Source organism: Grampus griseus (assembly GCF_964374135.1).
Source record: "Grampus griseus genome assembly, chromosome: 11".
Taxonomy (NCBI): domain Eukaryota; kingdom Metazoa; phylum Chordata; class Mammalia; order Artiodactyla; family Delphinidae; genus Grampus; species Grampus griseus.
In genome coordinates, this window is record NC_139005.1 from 92647574 (window position 1) to 92668833 (window position 21260).

The 21260-nt window shown below is 54.0% G+C and overlaps 1 protein-coding gene across 2 annotated transcripts in view; it reads left to right on the forward strand.

The window, feature by feature from the left end:
• Nucleotides 1–8795: 8795 nt before the first annotated feature.
• Nucleotides 8796–21260, forward strand: part of MICALL1 (MICAL like 1) — a gene marked incomplete at its 5' end in the record, with an annotated part of 28263 nt that continues 15798 nt past the window's right edge. For both annotated transcript variants that reach the window (XM_082665183.1, XM_082665184.1), the window contains 5 exons: nucleotides 8796–8941; nucleotides 13163–13211; nucleotides 13657–13798; nucleotides 18566–18654; nucleotides 19776–19918. In XM_082665183.1, coding sequence (XP_082521309.1) covers nucleotides 8796–8941; nucleotides 13163–13211; nucleotides 13657–13798; nucleotides 18566–18654; nucleotides 19776–19918 — 569 coding nt within the window. The remainder of the gene's footprint in view (nucleotides 8942–13162; nucleotides 13212–13656; nucleotides 13799–18565; nucleotides 18655–19775; nucleotides 19919–21260) is intronic.

Below are 21260 nucleotides of genomic sequence, written 5' to 3' on the forward strand. Positions count from 1 at the left end.
ACGATGCTGGCCTCAGTCCACCAGCGGCACATCCTTGTGGTGAAAATTCTTTGTGAAGTCAGAAAGAGCCAGACGGCGTCCTGACCATATTTTGACAGCTGTGTGGCTTCGAGAGGGCTTTACCCTCTCAGAGTTTTATCCTTATTAGTAAACAGTGATCATGTGAAGCTCACAGAGTTGTGAGAAACCAGAGGTAATGCACATTAACAAGAAAAACACCACATGGGAATTCCCTGTACGTCCAGTGGTTAGGACCCTGTAATTCCACTGCAGGGGGCACAGGTTCGATCCCTGGTCGGGGAACTAAGTAAGATCCCACATGCTGCGTGGTGCAGCCAAAATTAAAAAGAAAGAAAGAAAGAAAGAAAGGGGATTCCTTGGTGGCACAGTGGTTGAGAATCTGCCTGCCAATGCAGGGGACACGGGTTCGAGCCCTGGTCTGGGAAGATCCCACATGCCGCGGAGCAACTGGGCCCGTGAGCCACAATTACTGAGCCTGCGCATCTGGAGCCTGTGCTCCGCAGAGAACAAGAGAGGCAGCGATAGTGAGAGGCCCGCGCACCGCGATGAAGAGTGGCCCCCGCTTGCCACAACTAGAGAAAGCCCTCGCACAGAAACGAAGACCCAACGCAGCCATAAATAAATAAATTAATTTAAAAAAAAAAAAGAAAGAAAGAAGGAAGAAAACACCACACACACACACACACACACACAATGTCTAGCATACGGTTAGTGTCAGTAAAGGTTATCTATCAGTATATTTTTTTTAACATCTTCATTGGAGTATAACTGCTTTACAATGGTGTGTTAGTTTCTGCTTTATAACAAAGTGAATCAGCTATACATATACATTTTTTAAATATATTTTTAAAAATATTTATTTATTTAGTCTGCATTGGGTCTTCGTTGTGGCACACGGACTCATCGTTGCGGCACGTGGGATCTCTAGTTGTGGCACATTGGCTCTAGAGCGCGCAGGCTCAGTAGTTGTGGTGTGCAGGCTTAGTTTGCCCCTTTACACATGGGATCTTAGTTCCCCAATCGGGGAACAAATCCAAGTACCCTGCATTGGAAGGCAGATTCTTAACCATTGGACCACCAGGAATGTCCCAAGCCATCAATATTCCTAAGGATTGGAGACTTCCTGGTGGTGCAGTGGTTAAAATCCACCTGCCAATGCAGGGGACGTGGGTTCAAGCCCTGGTCTGGGAAGATCCCACGTGCTGCGGAGCAACTAAGCCCGTGCACCACAACTACTGAGCCTGCGCTCTAGAGCCCGCGAGCCACAACTACTGAAGCTCGTGCACCTAGAGCCCATGCTCCGCAACAAGAGAAGCCACCGCAATGAGAAGCCTTGAGTAGCCTGTGCACCGCAACGAAGAGTAACCCCTGCTCACCACAACTAGAGCAAGCCCGCACGTAACAAAGAAGACCCAACACAGCCATAAATAAATAAATAAATAAAATATTCTTAAGGATCGGATCTCACAGCCTAATGGGGAGAGACACATATGCACAAATAAATGCCACACAGTGTGAGCCACTGTTCAAATGCCGTTTCCTCCACACAGCCTTCAGGGATAAAGCCTCAGTCCCCGGACAGGAGATGAGAGGCTCCTTGTGGAAGTGCTATAGCACTTTGTCCATCTCTATATCACCTCCCTTGTCTTGTCTTTCTGTGACTGTTTTTTGTGATTGTTTACATGTCTGTCTCCCACACTGGCCTGCCAGTCCCTCCAGGGTAGGCATGTGGAAATTTCTCTCTGAAATTGGCAAGGATTTCCCTGTAGTTTCCATCTAATTCAAGGGTGGGAATCTGTAAGAAGACCTGGAGCTGTGGCTTCCATCTGGGCCTATCAGGGAAGGCTTCAGGGAGGAGGTGATGGCTTCCATCTGGGCCTATCAGGGAAGGCTTCAGGGAGGAGGTGATGTCTGGGCTGGGCCTTGAAGCCTGTGCAGGATTTGGAACAGCAGCAATACATGTTTCAGAGGAAGCCAAAAGGGGCGGGGGACAGCGTGGCAGGCTGAGGCCTCCCAAGCATCCTGTAGCACGGAGAGTAAGGGGCTGGGGATGGGGTTCAGCCCCAGCTCCCCCTCTAACTGCCTCTATCATCCTGGGCAAGCACCTCCCCTCCTTGGCTCCAGTCTCCTGTATACTGAGGGGCTTTGCTAAATACTCCCAAAGGGTCCTTTCCAGCCTGGATATTTCAGTGGCTTCTCTGACCTGCCTCCCCTCCGGGGACAGACGCAGAAGGCAAAGTAGGAGTAACTCCCAGCTAAGAGAGAACCCTCCCAGTGACGGACAGCACATGGTCCTCTCTGCTCTGGAGGGTTTAATTGGAGAGTTGTTTCATTTTGGGGTAAGGATTCAAACTTGCTTGCCCAATCCCAGACCGATTTTCCAGAATGTGTATACAGTATGTGGGGAACAGTACGGTCTGTGGAGAATGGCTTGGCATAGCTGCCTATCCGCAGACATTGCTGGGATTCCAGGAAACCGAGGCTCATCCCGGCAGGCCGGGACGGGGGCGCAGGATGCTGTCCTGGCAAGCTCAGGGCATGCCTGTGGCGAAGTGAGGACCAGGAGAGCAGCGAAACCTCCCACATGCCTCCAGGCCCCAGCTTCCGAGGTCCCACAATGTTCCTATTGTCCACAGGGCCCTGCTCCCCCAGGGAGCAGCTCAGAGCCAAGGGCCTGGGTAGGGCCCTGAGAGAAAAGCACAGTGGTCAGACCCACATGGATCTTGGAGTCAGAGAAGCTTAGAAAAATGAAATCCTAGAATTAGAAGCTCACAGGTACTGAGGGTCCGAGCTGTCCAGACTGGAAGGATGGTCCACTTCCTAAAGTCCTGCTCCCTCACCTGTTATTTTTTTCATTATGAAATTATACTTGCTCTGCCTGACTTACCTGGATTTCTTGTCTTCCAGTGACCTGCCGTGGCCCTCTGTGTGAGCAAATCTCCTCTTGCTTATTTGGGGCTGCTTTTGTTTTAAAATTAGAGCCCCTTTCGCTTCTAGCACTGTTAATTAAACTGCAAACGATGTTGTGTTGGTATGAGAAAGTTCATTTGTTTTTTCAAGTGACTGGTTAAGATTATGATCAGAGCAAGAGTCTAAAATTAATCAGCAGCAAATATTGGATGATTCCACTTATAGGAGGTGCCTAGAGGAGTCAAATACACAGAAAGCAGAATAGTGGTTGCCAGGGGTGGGGCAGGGGTGGCGGGCAGGTATTGGGTGTGAGTGCTAATGGGTACAGACTTTGGGGGGTAATGAAAATATTCTAAATAAAATAATGGTTGCACGACCCTGTGAATATACTAAAAACCACGAATTGTTCACAAGAGTGAACTTTATGGTATGTGAATTATATCTCAAAACTGTTATTTTAAAAAGTTATGCCTGCTGTTGTTACAAATTCGGTCCATAATGACTTGTAAAAAGTGAATCTGGGACTTCCCTGGTGGCTCAGTGGTTAAGAATCCATCTGCCAATGCAGGGGACATGGGTTCGAGCCCTGGTCCGGGAACATCCCACATGCCACAGAGCAACTAAGCCCGTGCGCCACAACTACTGAGCCTGCGCTCTACAGCCTGTGAGCCACAACTACTGATGCCCTCTCGCCTAGAGCTCGTGCTCCGTAACAAGAGGAGCCACCGCAATGAGAAGCCCGCGCACCGCAGGGAAGAGTAGCCCCTGCTCGCCGCAACTAGAGAAAGCCTGCGCATAGCAACGAAGACCCAACGCAGCCCAAAATAAATAAATACATAAGTTTATTAAAAAAAAGAAAAGTGAGTTTGCCACACCCCCATCTCACTCCCATAGTGAACCATTGACAGCATTTGGGTAGATTTTTTCCTTTCTTTATGATGTTTTAAAATTCCATATATCTGCACATGTACATGTTCATATACATAAGTATACATGATATATATGTTATATATATATAAATTTTGTTTTGCAAAAATGGAATCCTAGTATATCTGTTATTTTACAGCTAGCTTTTTTCACTTCTTTTGAGGATGTATTTCCATGACACTTGTTAAAAAAACTTTTATTGGGCTTCCCTGGTGGTGCAGTGGTTGAGAGTCCGTCTGCTGATGCAGGGGATACGGGTTCGTGCCCCAGTCCGGGAGGATCCCACGTGCCGCGGAGTGGCTGGGCCCGTGAGCCATGGCCGCTGGGCCTGCGCGTCCGGAGCCTCCGCGACGGGAGAGGCCGCGCTCCGCGACGGGAGAGGCCGTGCTCCGCGACGGGAGAGGCCACGGCAGTGAGAGGCCCCCGTACCGCAAAAAAAAAAAAAAAAAAATTTTTATTGAAGTATGGTTGATTTACAATGTTGTGTTAATTTCTGCTGTGCCGTAAAGTAACTCAGTTATACACATATATATATTCTTTTTTTTCATATTATTTTCCATTATGGTTTATCACAGGATATTAAATATAGTTTCCTGTGCTATACAGTAGGACCTTGTTGTTTCCAGGATATTTTTTTTGTGTGTGGCCACACCGTGGGCATGTGGGATCCTAATTCCCCGACCAGAACCTGCGCCCCCTGCAATGGGAGCGTGGAGTCTCAACCACTGGAGCGCCAGGGAAATCCCCCAGGACGCTCTTTTTAACAGCTGGTGGTTTTCTGTTTTCCAGCTGTATTGAAACTCAATTATGCTGTCCCTCATGAACATTTAGGTTGCTCCCAGTGCTTTGCTGTTAGCGAACAATGACCATCTTTGTATGTGCATCTTGGGGCCCCTGGGATAGTATTTCTGGAGGATAGAGTCCTAGAAACAGGCCTGCTGCATCCCAAGGTGGGCAAAGGCCCACCTTTTATAGATATTGACATTGAACCTTTGACAGGTGACATATTTATCCAGGGTCTCCCAGCAGGTCAGTGGCAAAGAGAGTAGGTGGTGAGTGAAATGGGGCCAACCAGGCATCACCTCCCACACCCAGGAACTCACAGACACAGGTGGACTTCCGGCTCTGAGAGAGAAGCGGCCCCCAGCCCCCGCCTCTGAGCAGGCGCAGAGTCAGGTGGGGACTCAACAGCCAGAGATTCCCAGAGGCAATGATGACATTCTTTTCCCCCTCAGCTTCTCCAGGTCCCCACCATGGCCATTCCTCTCCCTTTCATCTTTCTGAAATTTACCTTGAGATCTGTGTGTGAAAATAAGTGTAAGCTGTAAGTGCTGGTCATTCATTCACTCAGCCATTCCCACCAGTGCTCATTCGACATCAGCTTCTCCCCCCACCCCCCCCCCCCCCACCCCGTGGGGTTTTTCTTCATTCTGCCTTTGCATCTCCCTCCATCACAGCCCTCCTGCAAAGCAGGCTGGCAGGAAGAATGGGAAGTGGAAAGTATGGCATCCTTTCCCAGACCAGTCAGGGCCCTCCTCTGGACGCCTGCTCTTCCTTCGGGCTTCTTTTTCCTTTGCCCCTTATCATTCTGGACGAAGAGTAGTCACTAGCCTGTCTCACTCACCACACTAGCCAGCACTTCCCTGCCAGGATCCTGCCTCGTGCTATTACTGGGAATAAATTAGAAGGATTCCAACTACCTGCAATGATCTCTCACTGGCTCGCATCCGACTTGCTTTCTTGGGGGATGGGTGTCATTCAGCTCAAATGTTCCCACCACAAAGAGGCCTTCCCTGGAAGCCCCGTCTGTTCCCATGGTTCTCTGTCACAGTGTCTTACTTTATTCTCTTCCAAGCCCCCTTCACCATCTAAAATGATCTTTGTTGCTTTATTTGTTCCCTGCCTGTCTTCTCCATTAGAATGTTAGTTCCATGAGGGCAGGGATCCTGTCTTGTTCACCCTATCTACCCTGGAGCTCCCCAGCCAAGGAGCAGGTACTTGGTCAATATTTGTTGAATCCATGTTTGAATATAAATGCATGCACAAGGTCTGGAAGGTTCGACTTCATACTGACAACCATGGGACTTCCCTGGTGGTCCAGTGGTTAAGACTCTGTGCTCCCAGTGCAGGGGGCCCAGGTTCGATCCCTGGTCAGGGAACTAGATCCCGTGTGCATGCCACAACTAGAGACCCAGAGCAGCCAAATAAATAATAAATAAATAAATATTAAAAAAACAAAAAACTGACAACCGTGCCTACATCTTAGGAGGGGACTGGGGTTGAGGGAGACAGTCAAGTAGGAACTTTAGCTTTATTTTAAAATTTTTGATAAGGAGAGTGTATTTACTTCTTAACTGATAGTTAAAAAATAAACACACCAAACGAAGGGCCCAAATCCCTTCGTCCTAATCCTGATATTTTGGTGTGATTTTGGGCTGGTGACCTGACTTGCATAGCTGTCTGTGGCTTCTGACCTCACCTGTAAACACAGTCCCACCTCCCACCTGAACCCTGGATTTACAGTCTGCACGGCATTTGTCCATTCATTATCTCACCGGATTACCCACAACCTTGGGACGCAGGCAAGGCAAAGATTATTATCCCAATTTTATAGGGTAAGAAATTAGGGTTCATAGGGGTGGAGTTGTCTGGCCTGTGGTCACACAGCTGTGGTCATGGAGGCCCTTACCTCCTATCATGATGAGCTGACTCAGATAATGAGTTTCTAAACCCCACAAATGGCTAATTAGGGCCCAGAGGCTGGGCTGGGTGAGCTACTATCATGGCAAAGGGATCAAGGTCAGATCTGAAACTGTCTTCAGGGACCTGAAGGGAGCCCCTTGGGCTGGTGAGGAGAGGAATATAATCCCTCCTGGGCTTTAATGAAGAGTACTGGTGGTCTTTGGAGGCCAAGGTGGGTGTGTGAGCCCAAGTCCCTGATTTAATGAGAGTACCTGGAACCCTCCTTTCTTAGAGTTGCTTTCCCACAGGGACAGGGCCGGAGGCAGCAGCGAAGGGTTGGTGAGGGGCCAAGGGGGCTGGCCAGGCAGCCTGGCTCGTGGCAGCCCCTTCCTAGGTAACCTGAAAGTTGGCGTTCTGGGCCAAGATGGTGGCCTCCCAGCTGTGGACAGATCCAGGGTGTGAGGCTGCCCCAGGCTGGCAAGCGGGGGTCCCCTGGGTCATAATTGTATTCCGAGCTGGGACTCAGTGAACCTTTGAGGAGGTGGGATTCCCCAAGTTGGCCTGTTTCCTCCATAATTTACTCACAAAGGTCCAAGGGACAAGCTGGGTACAAAATGTTTTCAATCCATTTTATCACATGTTTACCAGGCACCAGGTATCAATAGTTAGAGTTTATGAGTGAAGACTAATTGTAAGGCACATCTTACTCCTCTCAGCCACTTTGTAAAGCAGGAATTATCCCCATTATTAAGATGTGGCAACTGAGGTTCATGGAGGCACACGGTCACACGGCAGAGTGAGTGGGGAAAGCCAGGATTCAAGCCTGGGTTGGTACACCCCTGTTCTTTCCACTCCTCCAAGGGCTGATGGCTGACAGAGATGAGTAGGATCCCGCTCCTTCCTTTGGGGGGAGTGGTGCGACAGACTCATCCCAGCTAACTATTGCACTGGTCAGAGTGATGTCACTGCCACGGCAGCCTAGTGGAAACTGATTCATCCGGAGGTTGGGAGAGGCCTCTGGGGAGGGTGGCTAACCCAGGTCTGGAAGGGGGAGCAGGAGAATGAGGCTGCAGAGGTTCCAAGGCCAGACACCCAATGTCCCATTAGACAAGGGCCTGCTTCCCATAGGTCCTTCCCATGGGACCCCAACCCCCCCAACCCTAGTCAGGATGCCCCAGTGGGGAGGGGTGAGATCCCTGACCCTACACGGGGGGGGGGGGTAAGGAAAACTCTGCAGGACCCCTTGTCAGGCTCAATACATCACTGAGTGGACACCTGGACCACTGTGGTGGTGGTGGTGGTGGGGGCGTCCCATGGGAAGGGCCCCGGGGTCCCATGGGTGGGAGCATGGAGTCTCCCGGTCCGGCTCTGGGGGGAGGGGAAGGTGGCAGACAGAACTACCTGTAGGTCAAGGGTGTTTTGGAGTGGTGAGACAGGGTGAATGAAGCTAGTGGTCATCTGGGGGTGCTTTGGGGTCTGCAGGGGAACTGCCTGATTGGCCGGGGGTGGGGAGAATGCCTCCGCAAAGTTTCAGGCCAGGGGAATGTGGGGGATTTGCAGGTCCTTAGAGTGGGAAGCACTCAGGATGGGAGGAAGAGGAGACTTCCCGGTGGGCAGCGTGGTGGAGGAAGAAGTCACTGTGGGGAAGGGCTAGTTTGCGGTGGGTGAGGGGTTCAGGGGCCATCCCAGAGTTCTTTGAGGAGTCCACGGCGGGGAGTGGGAAGGGGTGACCGGGATCGCCGAGGAGAGGGGCGGTGGGGTGCTGGGCACGTGAGGCGGGTGGGGGTGCGGGGTCCGCGTCTGGGGGGCGGAGCCACCGCTGGGTGGGGCGCCAGGCCACCGCCCCCTCCCCGCTCCCCCGCGGCGGCGGGCGGGGACCGAGACCAGCGGGACGACCGCGCCCGCGGCCGGCCCACAGCAAGGGGAGCGGGCGGCAGTGAGTAGGCGGCGGCCGGCCGGGCCGGGCCATTCGGGCAGCGGCTGCTCGGGCAGGTCCGGGCAGGGCCGGGCGGGAAGCAGGCAGCAGATCCGGGACCCCGCTCCGGAGCCCGAGCGAGGACTCCGAGGCCGCGGCCCCGCCTCCTCCCCGCCCCGCGCCCGCCGCTAGCGGGTCGCGCCCCGAGCTCCAAGCCGCGCCGGCTGGGCCGCGCCGGAATCATAGCCGCAGCCGTAGCTGGAAGCCGGCCCAAGCCGGGTCCAAGGGTGAAGCCCGGTCCCGGCGGCGCCCGGAGCCGGGCCCGAGCCCCGCGCGGCTCATGGCGGGGCCGCGGGTCGCGCTGCTGGCTTGGTGCCGCCGCCAGTGCGAGGGCTACCGCGGCGTGGACATCCGCGACCTGAGCAGCTCCTTCCGGGACGGCCTGGCCTTCTGCGCCATCCTGCACCGGCACCGGCCCGACCTGCTGTGAGTGCCGGGAGGGCGGGCGGCCGGCCGGGGCGCAGGGCGGCGCGGGCTCGAGCTGGGGACCCCCGCCCCGCTCAGTGACGCGGAGCCGGGGCGGCGGCAGGCGCCGCCCCCGGAGGCCGAGACTCCCACCCTCCCGCGGGCCCCCAACGCCTCGCGGAGACCCTCTGACCCAGGGCACCCCTCCCCCACTTGGTCTCTTTGACCCCGCCCACTGGAACACAGCCCGCCTCCCATGCTGGTCTTTCTACTGACGCCCTGGCCCCGCCCACAGGGCACTGATTTCCGCCCAAGGGACACCGAAGCCTCCAAGGCCTTGCCTCTTTGAAGGAGCACCGAGCCCTCCTCGGGGACCCTGGGCCTTTCTTACACTAAACTCTTAAACAGGCACTCTGAGCAGCCCCCTCCACGTGGGGCATTGAGGCCTGTTCCCTCTGTGGGGCCCCCTTGCTTTGATTCCCCCGTGGGATCATGTTTCCAGGGCACTAGCACAGTTCCTGACACAGAGGAATCCCTGGGTTAATAGAGGTCAGATGAATGGATGTAACCCCCTCCCCATTAGGACACAGACCTGTCTCCCCAGGTGTGTTCTGCATGACTCTGCTGTCCTCAGTGGGGCAGGGAGGCTGAATGAATACCCCTAGGGTCTGACCTACAGCCCTAATGGGCTGCTCCAGGGTGTGAAATGGCCTCTTCTTGCCCCCAGGTGCCCAGTGAGGTTCCACGGGAGAATTTATTCAGACCCCAGAACAGTTGACTTGGTGTTTCTATCTCAGCTCCCTCTTCCTTGGGCCCTGGAACCTCTTCATTCATTCATTCATTCATTCATTCATTCATTCATAAAACACTGAGTGCATGTTTATCTGGCAGCTGCCATTCCTTGTACTTCCGGTCTCATCTGCAAACTGGGGACAAGAGTCATGGTCCTTGACTGTCTTGCTTACAGCCCCTCGGACAGGGCTCCCCAAGCCTGACAGGGTCTGGAGTCTTTGTGTGTCTGTTCCACCTCCTGTGCTCCCCAAAGACAGCACCTGGGAGGCTTTGATGAAGGAGGGAAGGAAGGGAAGCATTGCCTCAAGGATTCGATGGTGTAGATGCATTTATTCTGTACCATGTAGGTGGTGGGGTGGGCCCTGGAGGAGAGGGTTTTGGGGGGTGTGGATGCAGAAGCGAACGAGATGAGGTGGAGATGTAGGTGGGCTGCTGCCTCTTGTGGGGCCTGTGGCCCGGGGTAAGGGGGCTCAGGAGCCGCGCCTTGAAGGTTGGAGAAGGAGGGCACCCAGATTGGACCCACGCATTAGAGCGGAGGGCTCAAGGGGTCTTCTGTTTTGGCTGGGGGGCAAGTGGTGAGGCAGGGTTGGCCAGTGTGTGACAGGACTTAGGTGTCAAGCTAAGCCACGCAATGGACCTGAGCCTGCCAGCACAAAGGGCAGGCTGCTTGGTTTCCGGTCAGCTCCTCCATGTCTTAGGTGTGCAACCTTGGGAAAATCACTGGATCCCTCCAGGCATCAGTTTCCTGGTCAGTAAAGGGGGGTTGATAATAAGACCTACCTCACAGGATTGTTGGGAGAAATTAAATGGGACAATGAACATTCAATTAACATTAGTTATTATAAGAAGTGTTATTAAGCAGGAAGGGATGATGAAAGAGTCTCATTCCTTCGTTTATTCCACAAATGTCTGCAGGGTTATACTCTGTGCTGGACACTGTGCCTGGTAATGGAAATAGCTACTAACCAACCAAGAGGCAAACCCCACACAGTCCCCCATGGCCTATGCGGGTAACAGATGTATAAGCAGTGCTGATAACTCCACGTGGGAAGTGCTGTGTCAAAGGGCTAGGTTGGGAGGGCCTCCCAGCCGTCACATAGACTTCAAGGAGGTAGTAGGAGCTGGGTCAGGGCTGAGGGAAGGGCATTCCCGGCAGAGGGGACCACCTGAGCAGAGACACAGGCGGCACTGTTGGAGCCCATAGCACAGGGCAGGGAGGGCTGGGAGATGTGGCTGGGCCAGAGTGCTTAGGGCTTCCTGCTGGCTAAGGAGGGTGGATGGGGCCACAGGGAGGGATGTGGCTAGAGTTCGTGTGGAGCGGAGGGGGCTTCCCTCCTGCGAAGAGATCCAGAATCAGGTCCAGGCATTCATTTGCAAGGCAGGCCAGCATCTGGGCTGCCAGCCCATTGCACGGGAGAAAAACCGAGGCCCGGGTCCTATATGAGGCATAGAGAGGACCTCGGTGATGGCTAGGGAGGATCTCCATGAGAGTAGGGCTGGGGTAGGGGCGAGGGCAAGCACCATCTTCTAAAGTGGTTCAGGCTTCTCGAGCTGTGGGCTCATTCCCCCTCCTCAAATCCAGGCATCTTTAAGCTCCCTTGAGGGACCATGTGGGTTTCATTTTTGTGCTCCTCACCTCCCCCAGAGCCAAACAGAACTTCCCAGCCTTCGAAAACTCTCAGAAAATATGTTTCCAAAGCCTAGATGTTGATTAGGGACGAAGGTAGGGGAGGGAGAAGTGGAGGAAAAATTGTAGTATCGTGGGGACCTTTACAGTTTTCACGCTGTTTCCAGCATTTATGCATTCAGCAGACATTTATGGAGTGCCTGCTAAGGACCGGGCACTGCGGAGGGTGTTGAGTGCGCGCCGTGAACAAAAGGTGACCCTAGCCTTCTAAGAACACTGCTGGGAGACTGAAATAAACGGCCCAGACAAGCTGCTTTTGTCTCATTCGGCCTCAGAACAAGCTTTTGTTGGGGGCTGGGCTGGTGTCACAGTGTCCCCGAGGTTTAGAGAGGTTGTGTAGCTTGCTCAGGGTCACACTCTTAGGCAGTGGCCACGCAAGGGGAGGAGTTCGGGACCCAGCTGAGGGGAGAAAGAAGCGGTCTGGCCAGAGGTGGCCAAAGGGGCTGAAGTGCATGCACAATGCCCTCCCCAGTCCACTCGGCCTTTGGGCCTTCGGCACCTCCTGGGGTTTGCAAACTACCCCCTCCTGCCTTGGCCCACGTTCGCTGTACCTTGATCTCTGCCTGGAGAAGTTAGCAGGCAGCTGGGCAGGAGGAGGAGGGCTCTCTTGTGTCTGTGAGGCCGGCCTCTAACAAGCCTGGTCCTCCCCACCAGCCTGGGAGGTGGTACGAGGGCTTCCCCTAGTTTGCAGATGGGAAAATGAAGACCACAAGGACTGCCAACCCGCCCAAGGTCACACAACCTGACCTGGAAGAACAGGGCCTGGGACCCAGACTTTGGAGGCCGTACTGCCTTCTCCGGCCTCTGGGCCCAGGTCTCAGGCAGTCAGGCTGCAGTTTCCAGCCATAGAAGGACAAGGCTTGGGGCGGGTGCACCCAGGAGGCTGCCGAGCAAGAAGGCTGGGTCTCCTCTGCTGGTTTCAGCCACTCCAGCAGCTGGAGCCAGGAGGTGAGGCGGGGAATAAATAAAAGCTAGGTTACTCCGGCAGGCCCTGCCACTTCTCACCTGTCCCAGCTTAGGAACTAGGACACCCTTCACTGCTCCCTGAAGGATGGTGCCCCCAGGAGTGGCTCAGCAGGGTTGGCCGACCGTTCAGTGCCAGCAGCTCTGGAGAATGTACTATTTCCAGGCTGGTTCAGACTTGTTCTACTCCCGGCCCCATTGGAACAACGTTCCTCTTCGGCCTGGGTTAGGGTTTCAGCAAGTTGGTGTGGCTCTCCAGGTTTGTGACATGCAGTGGAAGGAACAGAAATGTGGATTCCCAGGGCGGCTTCCTCTTCCCGGGGTGGCTTCCTCTCTCTGGGCCTCAGTGTCCCTATCTGTAAAGTGGGGTGAATACCTGCCAAGTAGAGTTGAAAATAAATTCCAGACAGGAGCTCAGCCCAGTGCTCAGCGTGAGGCCAGCAATCTGTGGGTGTCCTTGTCGTCACCAGCACTGGTCCTGGTCTTAGTTTTGTCTTTGCCACTGAGTCAGGACATGGCTTCCTGGGGGATAAACTTGAAGCTGGGGCTTTTCAACCCCGCCCCTTCTGAGTGATTTCCAGCCTCTGCTTGGAGGCCCCCAGGGGCCATGTGCTCATTCTCTGCCCCACCTGGCAGCCCCCGCTCTATTAGCACACGTTCCTTGCCTCAGTTTCCTCCTCCACAGTCCCCTCCCCCAACCCTGCTGAGACCCAGGCTGGCTGGGATGTGGTCACCTCCACTGGTCACGCCCCTGCCCCAGCCCTCTCCTCAATGCTCCTCCCCCACTTTGTCTCTTGCAGAGAGTTTGATTCACTTTCCAAGGAGAATGTCTTCGAGAATAACCGTTTGGTGAGTCCCCCAGACAGATGGAAGCCCACGAGGCTGTGTGTTTTGGGAGGGTGTGTGTCGGAGGGCAGGGGTCTTGCAGGGCAGGAGCTGAGGTGAGGGGCTCATGGACCAGCTCCCAGAGCAGCTGCCTTGCACTGGGGCCCTGGCCGCTCCTCTCCCCACCCCCTGCTCCCCTCTGGCCCACTTGTGCCTGGAGCACCAGACCTTCCCCTTCTCCAGGTCACAGTCACCCCTGCCCTCATCGCCCTCATCCCGCTGAGCAAAGCTGGGTCTGTGCAGAGTGGCGCCCACTGACCCTGCCTCATCTTCCTCTTCCTGCTTGTGACTGCTTCTGTGCACCCCTCATCCTTCTCCCACCCCTGCACCTGCCCCCCACCCCACACGTTTCCTCCCCCCCCAACCCCGCCTCAAACCTTCCCCCACCCTGGCATCTGCATGCCCCCAGGCCTTTGAAGTGGCTGAGAAGGAGCTGGGAATCCCTGCTCTCCTGGACCCCAGTGACATGGTCTCCATGAGTGTCCCTGACTGCCTCAGCATCATGACCTACGTGTCCCAATATTACAACCACTTCGCCAGCCCTGGCCAAGGTGAGAGGGGTGCAGCCCTTCAGGGAGGCTGGCTCTGGGGGCGGGGCATGTGTCACACTGTCTTCTGAGGTGCAAACAGGCACAGGGAGGCAGCTCATCATTCATTCACTCACTGAAATATTAATTGAGTAAAATAACACTGTGCTGGGCCCGGGGGGCACAGCGGTGAAGGAGATCGCTGCCTTCGGGGAGCTCATAGCCTGGCGGGGTAGACAGACAACAAACGCGTGAACCAGTAACTGAGTGAAATAATGTCAGAGGAGGGAATTCCCTGGTGGTCCAGTGTTAAGGACTCGGCGCTCCCAGTGCAGGGAGCACGGGTTGAATCCCTGGTCGGGGAACTAAGATCCCACAAGCCACTTGGTGAGGGGGAAAAAAAAAAAAAAAATTAATAATGTCAGAGGAGACAAAGCAGGACGAGTTCATCCGCTGTCTGTGAGTTCACCTCTCTGGCACCCACCCTCACTTCCTGTTTGCAGACACCTCCCTGGGGTTTCTTTTCCTCCAGTGGGGAAGTGGTCCTGTAGGGCTGTTGTGCAGCATCTTCCCCAGCAGTGACCTTCAAGGCCTGAGAACTAAGAGGCTGGGGAATTGTGTGGGGTGGGATAGGGGGGTGGGTGTGGGGGGATGGGAGGCTGCAAGGGTATTTCTCGGCCCTGAGTCAGGTCACTGGGTAGCTACTGAGCCTCCTGCCTGGAGAGTCCCCATGTGGGAATCTCTCCTGGGCCTTGTCTTCCGCAGAGAGGAAATGGGCTCAAAGAGGGGAAGGGAGGAGCTCAAGGTCACACAGCAGGAAAACCAAGTTCAGGTGTCCCGACTCCTGCGCTGTGTCACTGCTGTCAGGGGTCCTCTGGGGGTGGGCACCTTGCCCCTCCACTGCCATGTCAGTCCTTCCTCCAGCCTCTGCTCTCCATTTGGACAATCTCAGCCCATCTCTTAAAAGAAAAGTATTCTAGGAAGTACCGATTTTCTTTTTCTTACTAGGAGTAAAACATGCTTACTGTAGAAAATTAGAACATAGAAAACATAAAAATTAAAAGATTAAAATAATCTGTTATTCCCCATCCCCCCCATAATGCTAGGCATTAATATTATAATTGAACAAATAACATTATATGTATTTTACTAGAAATAAAAATGAAAGTATTTCTCAACTGCCGAGTGTCTGGTGAGAGGCAGGTGGACTGAACGTTTCTGTGCTGCCATTTACTGTCTGGGTGACAGTGGGCCACAGGGTCACCTCTCGGCTCAGGGTCCCCTTTGCAGTGAGGATAAGAACAGCATCCATCTTGCAGGGTTGATGGGAGTAAATGAGGAAGGATGATCTGTGTCTGGTCCTTATTGAGGACTCAAGGTTACTATTATTATTACTTTTTTATTCCATTGGTTAGAATTTAGCTTGCTCACCTAGAATCACAGTTCAGTCGTATCTTCTGGAGGGTTCCCTGTGGCCAAACCCCGATCTCCCTCTACTAAGCTCTTCTCTGGAGGGCCTCCTTCCGGGGACCTGTGGGCTGGGCAGGTGGGGCAGGGCCCTTGGTAATACTGTCAGTGGTGCCCACTTTGTTCCCGGTCCTCACCAGGCACCCTGGGAGTGAGGTCACCCTGGTGGCCCAGCTCCCCGTGTTCTGCCCGGGGCAAGAGCACCCCCTGGGCCTGTGGGGAACTCCTGTTGCTAAAGGCACAGCTTGTGCTACCATACGGCTTGGCCCCTAAATGCAAACCATTTTTATCCCACCTGCTGCTCAACCAGAGGGAATGCAGCGAGGTGTTCCAACGCTGGAGGCGAAGCTGGCTCTTAGGCTCCCCCAGATGGTCCTCTTCTGTACTTTCTGGGTGAGGGGAGGGATTTCAAGGGTAATCTTGACCAGGCTTGACTTTCACTCTACTGGGTAACTTTGGAAGCTGGCTGTGGCTGAGACAACACCATGCCAACACCGTGACCGTGCCGTGCTCTCCTTTCATCTCGTGCCAGGCTCCGTGGAGGCCGGTGACCCTGGGCATGTCAGCTGACCCCTGACCTCCAGGAGCCACAGCCTAGTCTGGAAGCAGAGTGTGACGGAAGGAAGCCCAGTGGCTGAGGGACTCAGAGGAGGGGTACCTCCCCCCTACCAGGGTGACAGGGGTGGTGTCATCAGGATGAAGCCCAGTTTCTTAGCGGGGCCCCTGAGGGCCTCTCCCCACTTAGCTTAAGCCACTCACTGCCCCTGCTGTAGTCATACTGAATTTCTTGTGCTGCTTTGAATGTATCACATTCCTTTACTGCTAAGCCTTTCTTCTTGGTGATCCTCCAGTCCCTGTCCTCACCCCCATGCTCTGGCACATTCTTTCCTACTCATCCTCTCACCCCACATTTTGCCTCCTCCAAGCAGCCTGCCCTGATATACTCCAGGTGTTCTTATAGCCCCCTGCCCCGTGGTGAACATATAAGACTCTGGTCATAGTATCTCAATTACTCCCTCTCCCCTGTAGACCTGCTACATGACTCCAGCACCTGGCCCTTATTCATTCATTTAACAAATATTTATTTCGCCTCTACTGTGTGCCAGACACTGTGCTAGGTGCTAGGGAGAGAGCTGAGAACGATACAGACTCACAGAGCTTGCAGTCTAAAGGATGGGGGAGGGAGAGAGAGAACAAAGTAATTAATATAATTGCAGATAAGTCCGATAAGCAAACAAAATAAGGTAATGGTATAAAAAGCAACGAGAGGGGCTTCCCTGGTGGCGCAGTCATTGAGAGTCCGCCTGCCGATGCAGGGGACGCGGCTTCGTGCCCCGGTCTGGGAGGATCCCACGTGCCGCGGAGCGGCTGGGCCCGTGAGCCATGGCTGCTGGGCCTGTGCGTCCGGAGAGCCACAGCAGTGAGAGGCCCACGTACCAAAAAAAAAAAAAAAAAAAAGCAACGAGAGGAGGAAGTGGCTATTTCAGGTGAGTAGTCATGGAGGGCTTCTCTGAGGAGGTGACATTTGAGCTAAGCCTTGAACAAGGAGGAGAAGGAGGCCATGTGAAGATCTGGGGAGGAATATTCCAGGCAACGGGGCAGCAGGGGGCCTGTGTGCTCCAGGGGAGTGAGGGGGAAGGAGGAGGTGAGGCCAGGGTTGGGGTGGGGGTAGGGGGTGGGGGGGTGGGGTAGTGGTGGTGGTAGGGAGTGGGCCCAAAATTTTTGACCATGACTCATGGTAAGAAATATGTTTCCCATTATAATCCATGTTCATGTACACATATGTCACTGAAACAAGTTTCAGGAACCGATTCTTCCCCTTAAAACATGAGATGCCCGCAGATCTTTCCTTCTAATTCATCTTTACAATATGCTGGTTGCCATCCACTCAGTCGATTTCAGGGTCCGTTAATGGATTGTGACCTGAGGTGCTGGCAGTGCTACCTTAGACCACAGTAAGGAATTTGGATTTTTTTTTTTTTTTTTTTTTGGCCGGGCCTCACAGCTTGCAGGATCTTAGTTCCTCAACCAGGGATCCAACACAGGGCCCCCTGCATTGGAGGCGCCTAACCACTGGACCACCAGGGAATTCCCTGGATTTTATTTTTAAGAATTAGCATAGGCTTCCCTGATGGTGCAGTGGTTGAGAGTCCGCCTGCCGATGCAGGGGACACGGGTTCGTGCCCCGGTCTGGGAAGATCCCACATGCCGCGGAGCGGCTGGGCCCGTGAGCCATGGCCGCTGAGCCTGCGCGTCCGGAGCCTGTGCTCCGCAATGGGAGAGGCCACGACAGTGAGAGGCCCGCGTACCGCAAAAAAAAAAAAAGAATTAGCATACAGTAGTATTGATTTATCTTTTGGTATACAGGTCTCTGAATTTGGGGGTTTTATTTTAATCACTGGGTACAGAGTAGGTGCTTAGTGGGTATTTGCTGAAGTAATGAAGGAGCAGAGTCATGGAGGAGGCGGGTGGGCTGGGCGGTGGGTTTCTTCTGGTTCGAGGGCGTGCAGGCAGGGTTCCGGGCTGCACCTGCCCACTTGGGCTTGGGTGGGGCAGCTTCTCGGCCCCAGGGAGCCAGCCCATCTTCCTGAGCCTTCAGGCCGGCGCCGTGTGGTTCCTCTTCTTTCCTTCCCTTCACCTGTTCAGCCTCGTGGGCAGGAAGCTACCCGTCCTTTCACATGTTGGGTGCTGATGGTTCTGTGCTTGTCCTGGTGCCTTATTTTATTTTATTTTTTAAAAATAAATTTATGTATTTATTTTTGGCTGCGTTGGGTCTTCGTTGCTGCACACGGGCTTTCTCTAGTTGCGGTGAGCGGAGGCTACTCTTCGTTGTGGTGCCCGGGCTTCTCATTGTGGTGGCTTCTCTTGTTGCAGAGCATGGGCCCTAGGCACACGGGGTTCAGTAGCTGTGCCTCGGGGGCTCTAGAGCGCAGGCTCAGTAGTTGTGGCACATGGGCTTAGTTGCTCCGTGGCATGTGGGATCTTCCCAGACCAGGGCTTGAACCCGTGTGCCCTGCACTGGCAGGCAGATTCTTAACCACTGCGCCACCAGGGAAGTCCCTGGTGCCTTATTTTTCACGCTGCCCTGTGTGGTGGGAGTCACTGTTCCGCTTTGTGGAGGCCTGGCAGGGTTGGGTAGCTTGCCCTTGGCACTTAGTTTGGAAGGAGGCATCCCCCGCTTGTGTGAAGTGGGAGCCTGGTCCCACTGCGTCGGTGGTCTGCCCTCAGGCGGTAGCCATGGAGCTCAAAGCTCAGGCCAGGTTGGGCCTCCTGGACCTCCAGGGTCTCCAGCTGCCTCAGAGTCTCTTTCTGGTCTCCTGGCAGCCGGGGTCTCATCACCCAGAAAGGGCCTGGCAGCATCCTCCCCGCCATCCAAAGCACCCACTCCCGCGGAACCAGGAGACAGGGCTCAGGTAGGCAGATGCCGGGTGTGGGCAGGTGGGGTGGGGGGACAGCTGCCACTGCCGCGTTCCGCGGGTGTTCTTGGTCCCTTTCCCGTTGGCTTTGGGACTAGATTCTCACAGGCCAGGCCAGGGCGGTAGGGGCAGGGGATGGCAGGCCTGGGAGGGGCCCAGGGCGTCCACAGCACTGACTCCCCATCATGGGACTCACAGGACTCGCCCATGCAGTACGACAAATTCTCCCCTTGGTTCCCGTGAGACAGAGCTTAAACTTCCTAGGGTGATTCTGCTTAGTCCTCTCAGCAACACTGGGAGGTGGGTATTGTGTGTCCTGACGTACAGATGAGGAAACTGAATCTCAGAGAGGTTTGGTCATTTGTTCAAGATCTCTCAGCTGGGAAGTGGGGGCCTCACTGCCAGCCCCCTGCTCCAAGATGCTTAGGGAATGACACCAGCATTTCACATCTGGACAACACTTCACAGTGTGCAGAGGGCTTTTCCCACCTGCTCCCAACTGCGCCTTGCTGGAGGACCTCTTGAGGGACAGGGAGCCCAGCCCACGGTGGGTGTCCAGTGAGCATGTGCAGGGCTGAGACAGGCAGGGGTTATAGGATTCCATTTGGCAGGTAGGAACCCAAGGCTCAGAGACGAAGACAGCTTGCTCAAGGTCACAGTGCTTAGAAGCTGCGAAACTTGGCCTTAAATCTGCTTGGTTCTAGTTGGGGGGACAGAGAAGGCAGACGAGGTGGGCCTAAGAGGGCAGCCACCTGTCAGGCAAGGCCCACCTGTGGGGACGGGAGCGGGACAAGAGCAGCTCAGGCGAAGGGGTTATACAGCCGGAAGCTGCCTTCTTGGCGGACAGGGCCCCAGAAACTGGAAGTCTGGATTTTTGTGTTTCCATCCTGACTCAGTGACCTTGAGCAGGTCTTTCCCCCTTTCTGGACTTCAGTTTCCTCATGTGCAAAGCAGTGACAGTCCCCACCCTCTGCCCTTCTGGGGCTCTGACGGAGTGTGTTAGCACTGCGCACTCTTGGGAGATGGCCACCTTTAGAGCGGGGAACAGGGAGTGTTCTTGAACAGGAAGGCTGGTGACCCCAGCCCCACCCCCAGTCTGCCCACCCCATTCCCTGCAGGGCGATGAGTGCTCCTCGGGCAGCCTGTCAGAGCAGGGCGCCCACCGGACCCCCAGCAGCACGTGTGCGGCCTGCCAGCAGCACGTGCACCTGGTGCAGCGTTACCTGGCCGACGGCAAGCTGTACCACCGGCACTGCTTCCGGTGAGTGGTGGGGACCCTGGGGGGGCGGGGAGCTCCCCTAGATGCAGCACCATGGTGTGCCAAGCCCCTTGGCAGGCTCGTCATACTGGAGCATAAGGCCTAGTGAGGGGAGAAGACTCGGTCAGTCACAGAATTAGAGACAGAAATGGGGCCAGAGCTCTTTGAGACTAAGTAGCTGATGATTAAGGAGCAGAATGTGCTCTAAGAGCTGTTGAAAAAAGAAAGCATTTTCAAAATCTTATTTTATTTTTTTCTTCCTTTTTTTTTTTCTAAAGAAAGCAGTTAAAAAAAGAAATCATAGTAACAACTTGTTTTCAGTGTGTGGTTCCCAGGGGAAGCCAGGTTTAAGAAAAATGGAATAAGAGGCAGGGAAGATATAAATAGCTTAGAGAATGTATGAAAACGTTTTATATGTTAGAAAAAAAATCAGCAAAGAAAATTGAATAGTCCATGGAAACCAGTGACTGGGAGTTATAGTGTGTATTCAGTTGTGGTTTAGAGTATGTGTGTGTGTGTATGTGTGTGTGTGTGTGTGTGTGTGGTGTGTGGTGTGTGGTGTGTGTAGGTGTGTGTGGTGTGTGTGTGTGGTGTGTGTTGTGTGGTTGTGTGTGTTGTGTGTGGTGTGTGTGGTGTGTGGTGTGTGGTGTGTGTGGTGTGTGTGTGGTGTGTGGTTGTGTGGTTGTGTGTGGTGTGTGTGTTGTGTTGTGTGTGGTGTGTGGTGTGTGTGTGGTGTTGTGTGTGTGTGTTGTGTGTTTGTGTTGTGTGTGTGTTGTGTGTGTTGTGTGGGTGTGGTTTGGTGTGTGGTGTGTGTGTGGTGTGTGTGTGTGTTTGGTGTGTGTGTTGTGTGTGTTGTGTGTGTGTGTTGTGTGTGTGCTGTGTGTGTGCTGTGTGTGTGTGGTGTGTGTGTGTGTTTGGTGTGTGTGTTGTGTGTGTTGTGTGTGTGTGTTGTGTGTGTGCTGTGTGTGTGGTGTGTGTGTGTGGTGTGTGTGTGGTGTGGTGTGTGTGTGTGTGTGTGTGTGTGTGTGTGTGTGTGTGGTGGCTGGACCTGGAACCCCAGGCACCTGATTGCAGAACTGAGGTGTCATGGGGGAAAAATCTCGAGGAAGGAAACCATTGCACAGTCACGTCTGGCCATCAGGGCAGTGTTTTAAATACTTTTTATGGTGACATACGTTTGCCACTGTGACCGTTGTAAGTACATCCCTGAAATCAAACTTGTATGAATAGATGCACAACTGGAATTAGAGTTTCATAAAACAAGTGTGATACATTCTGATATATCTTATTTTATTCTATTTCATAACAAAACAAAACAAAAACGTCTGGTTGGTTGAAAACCACT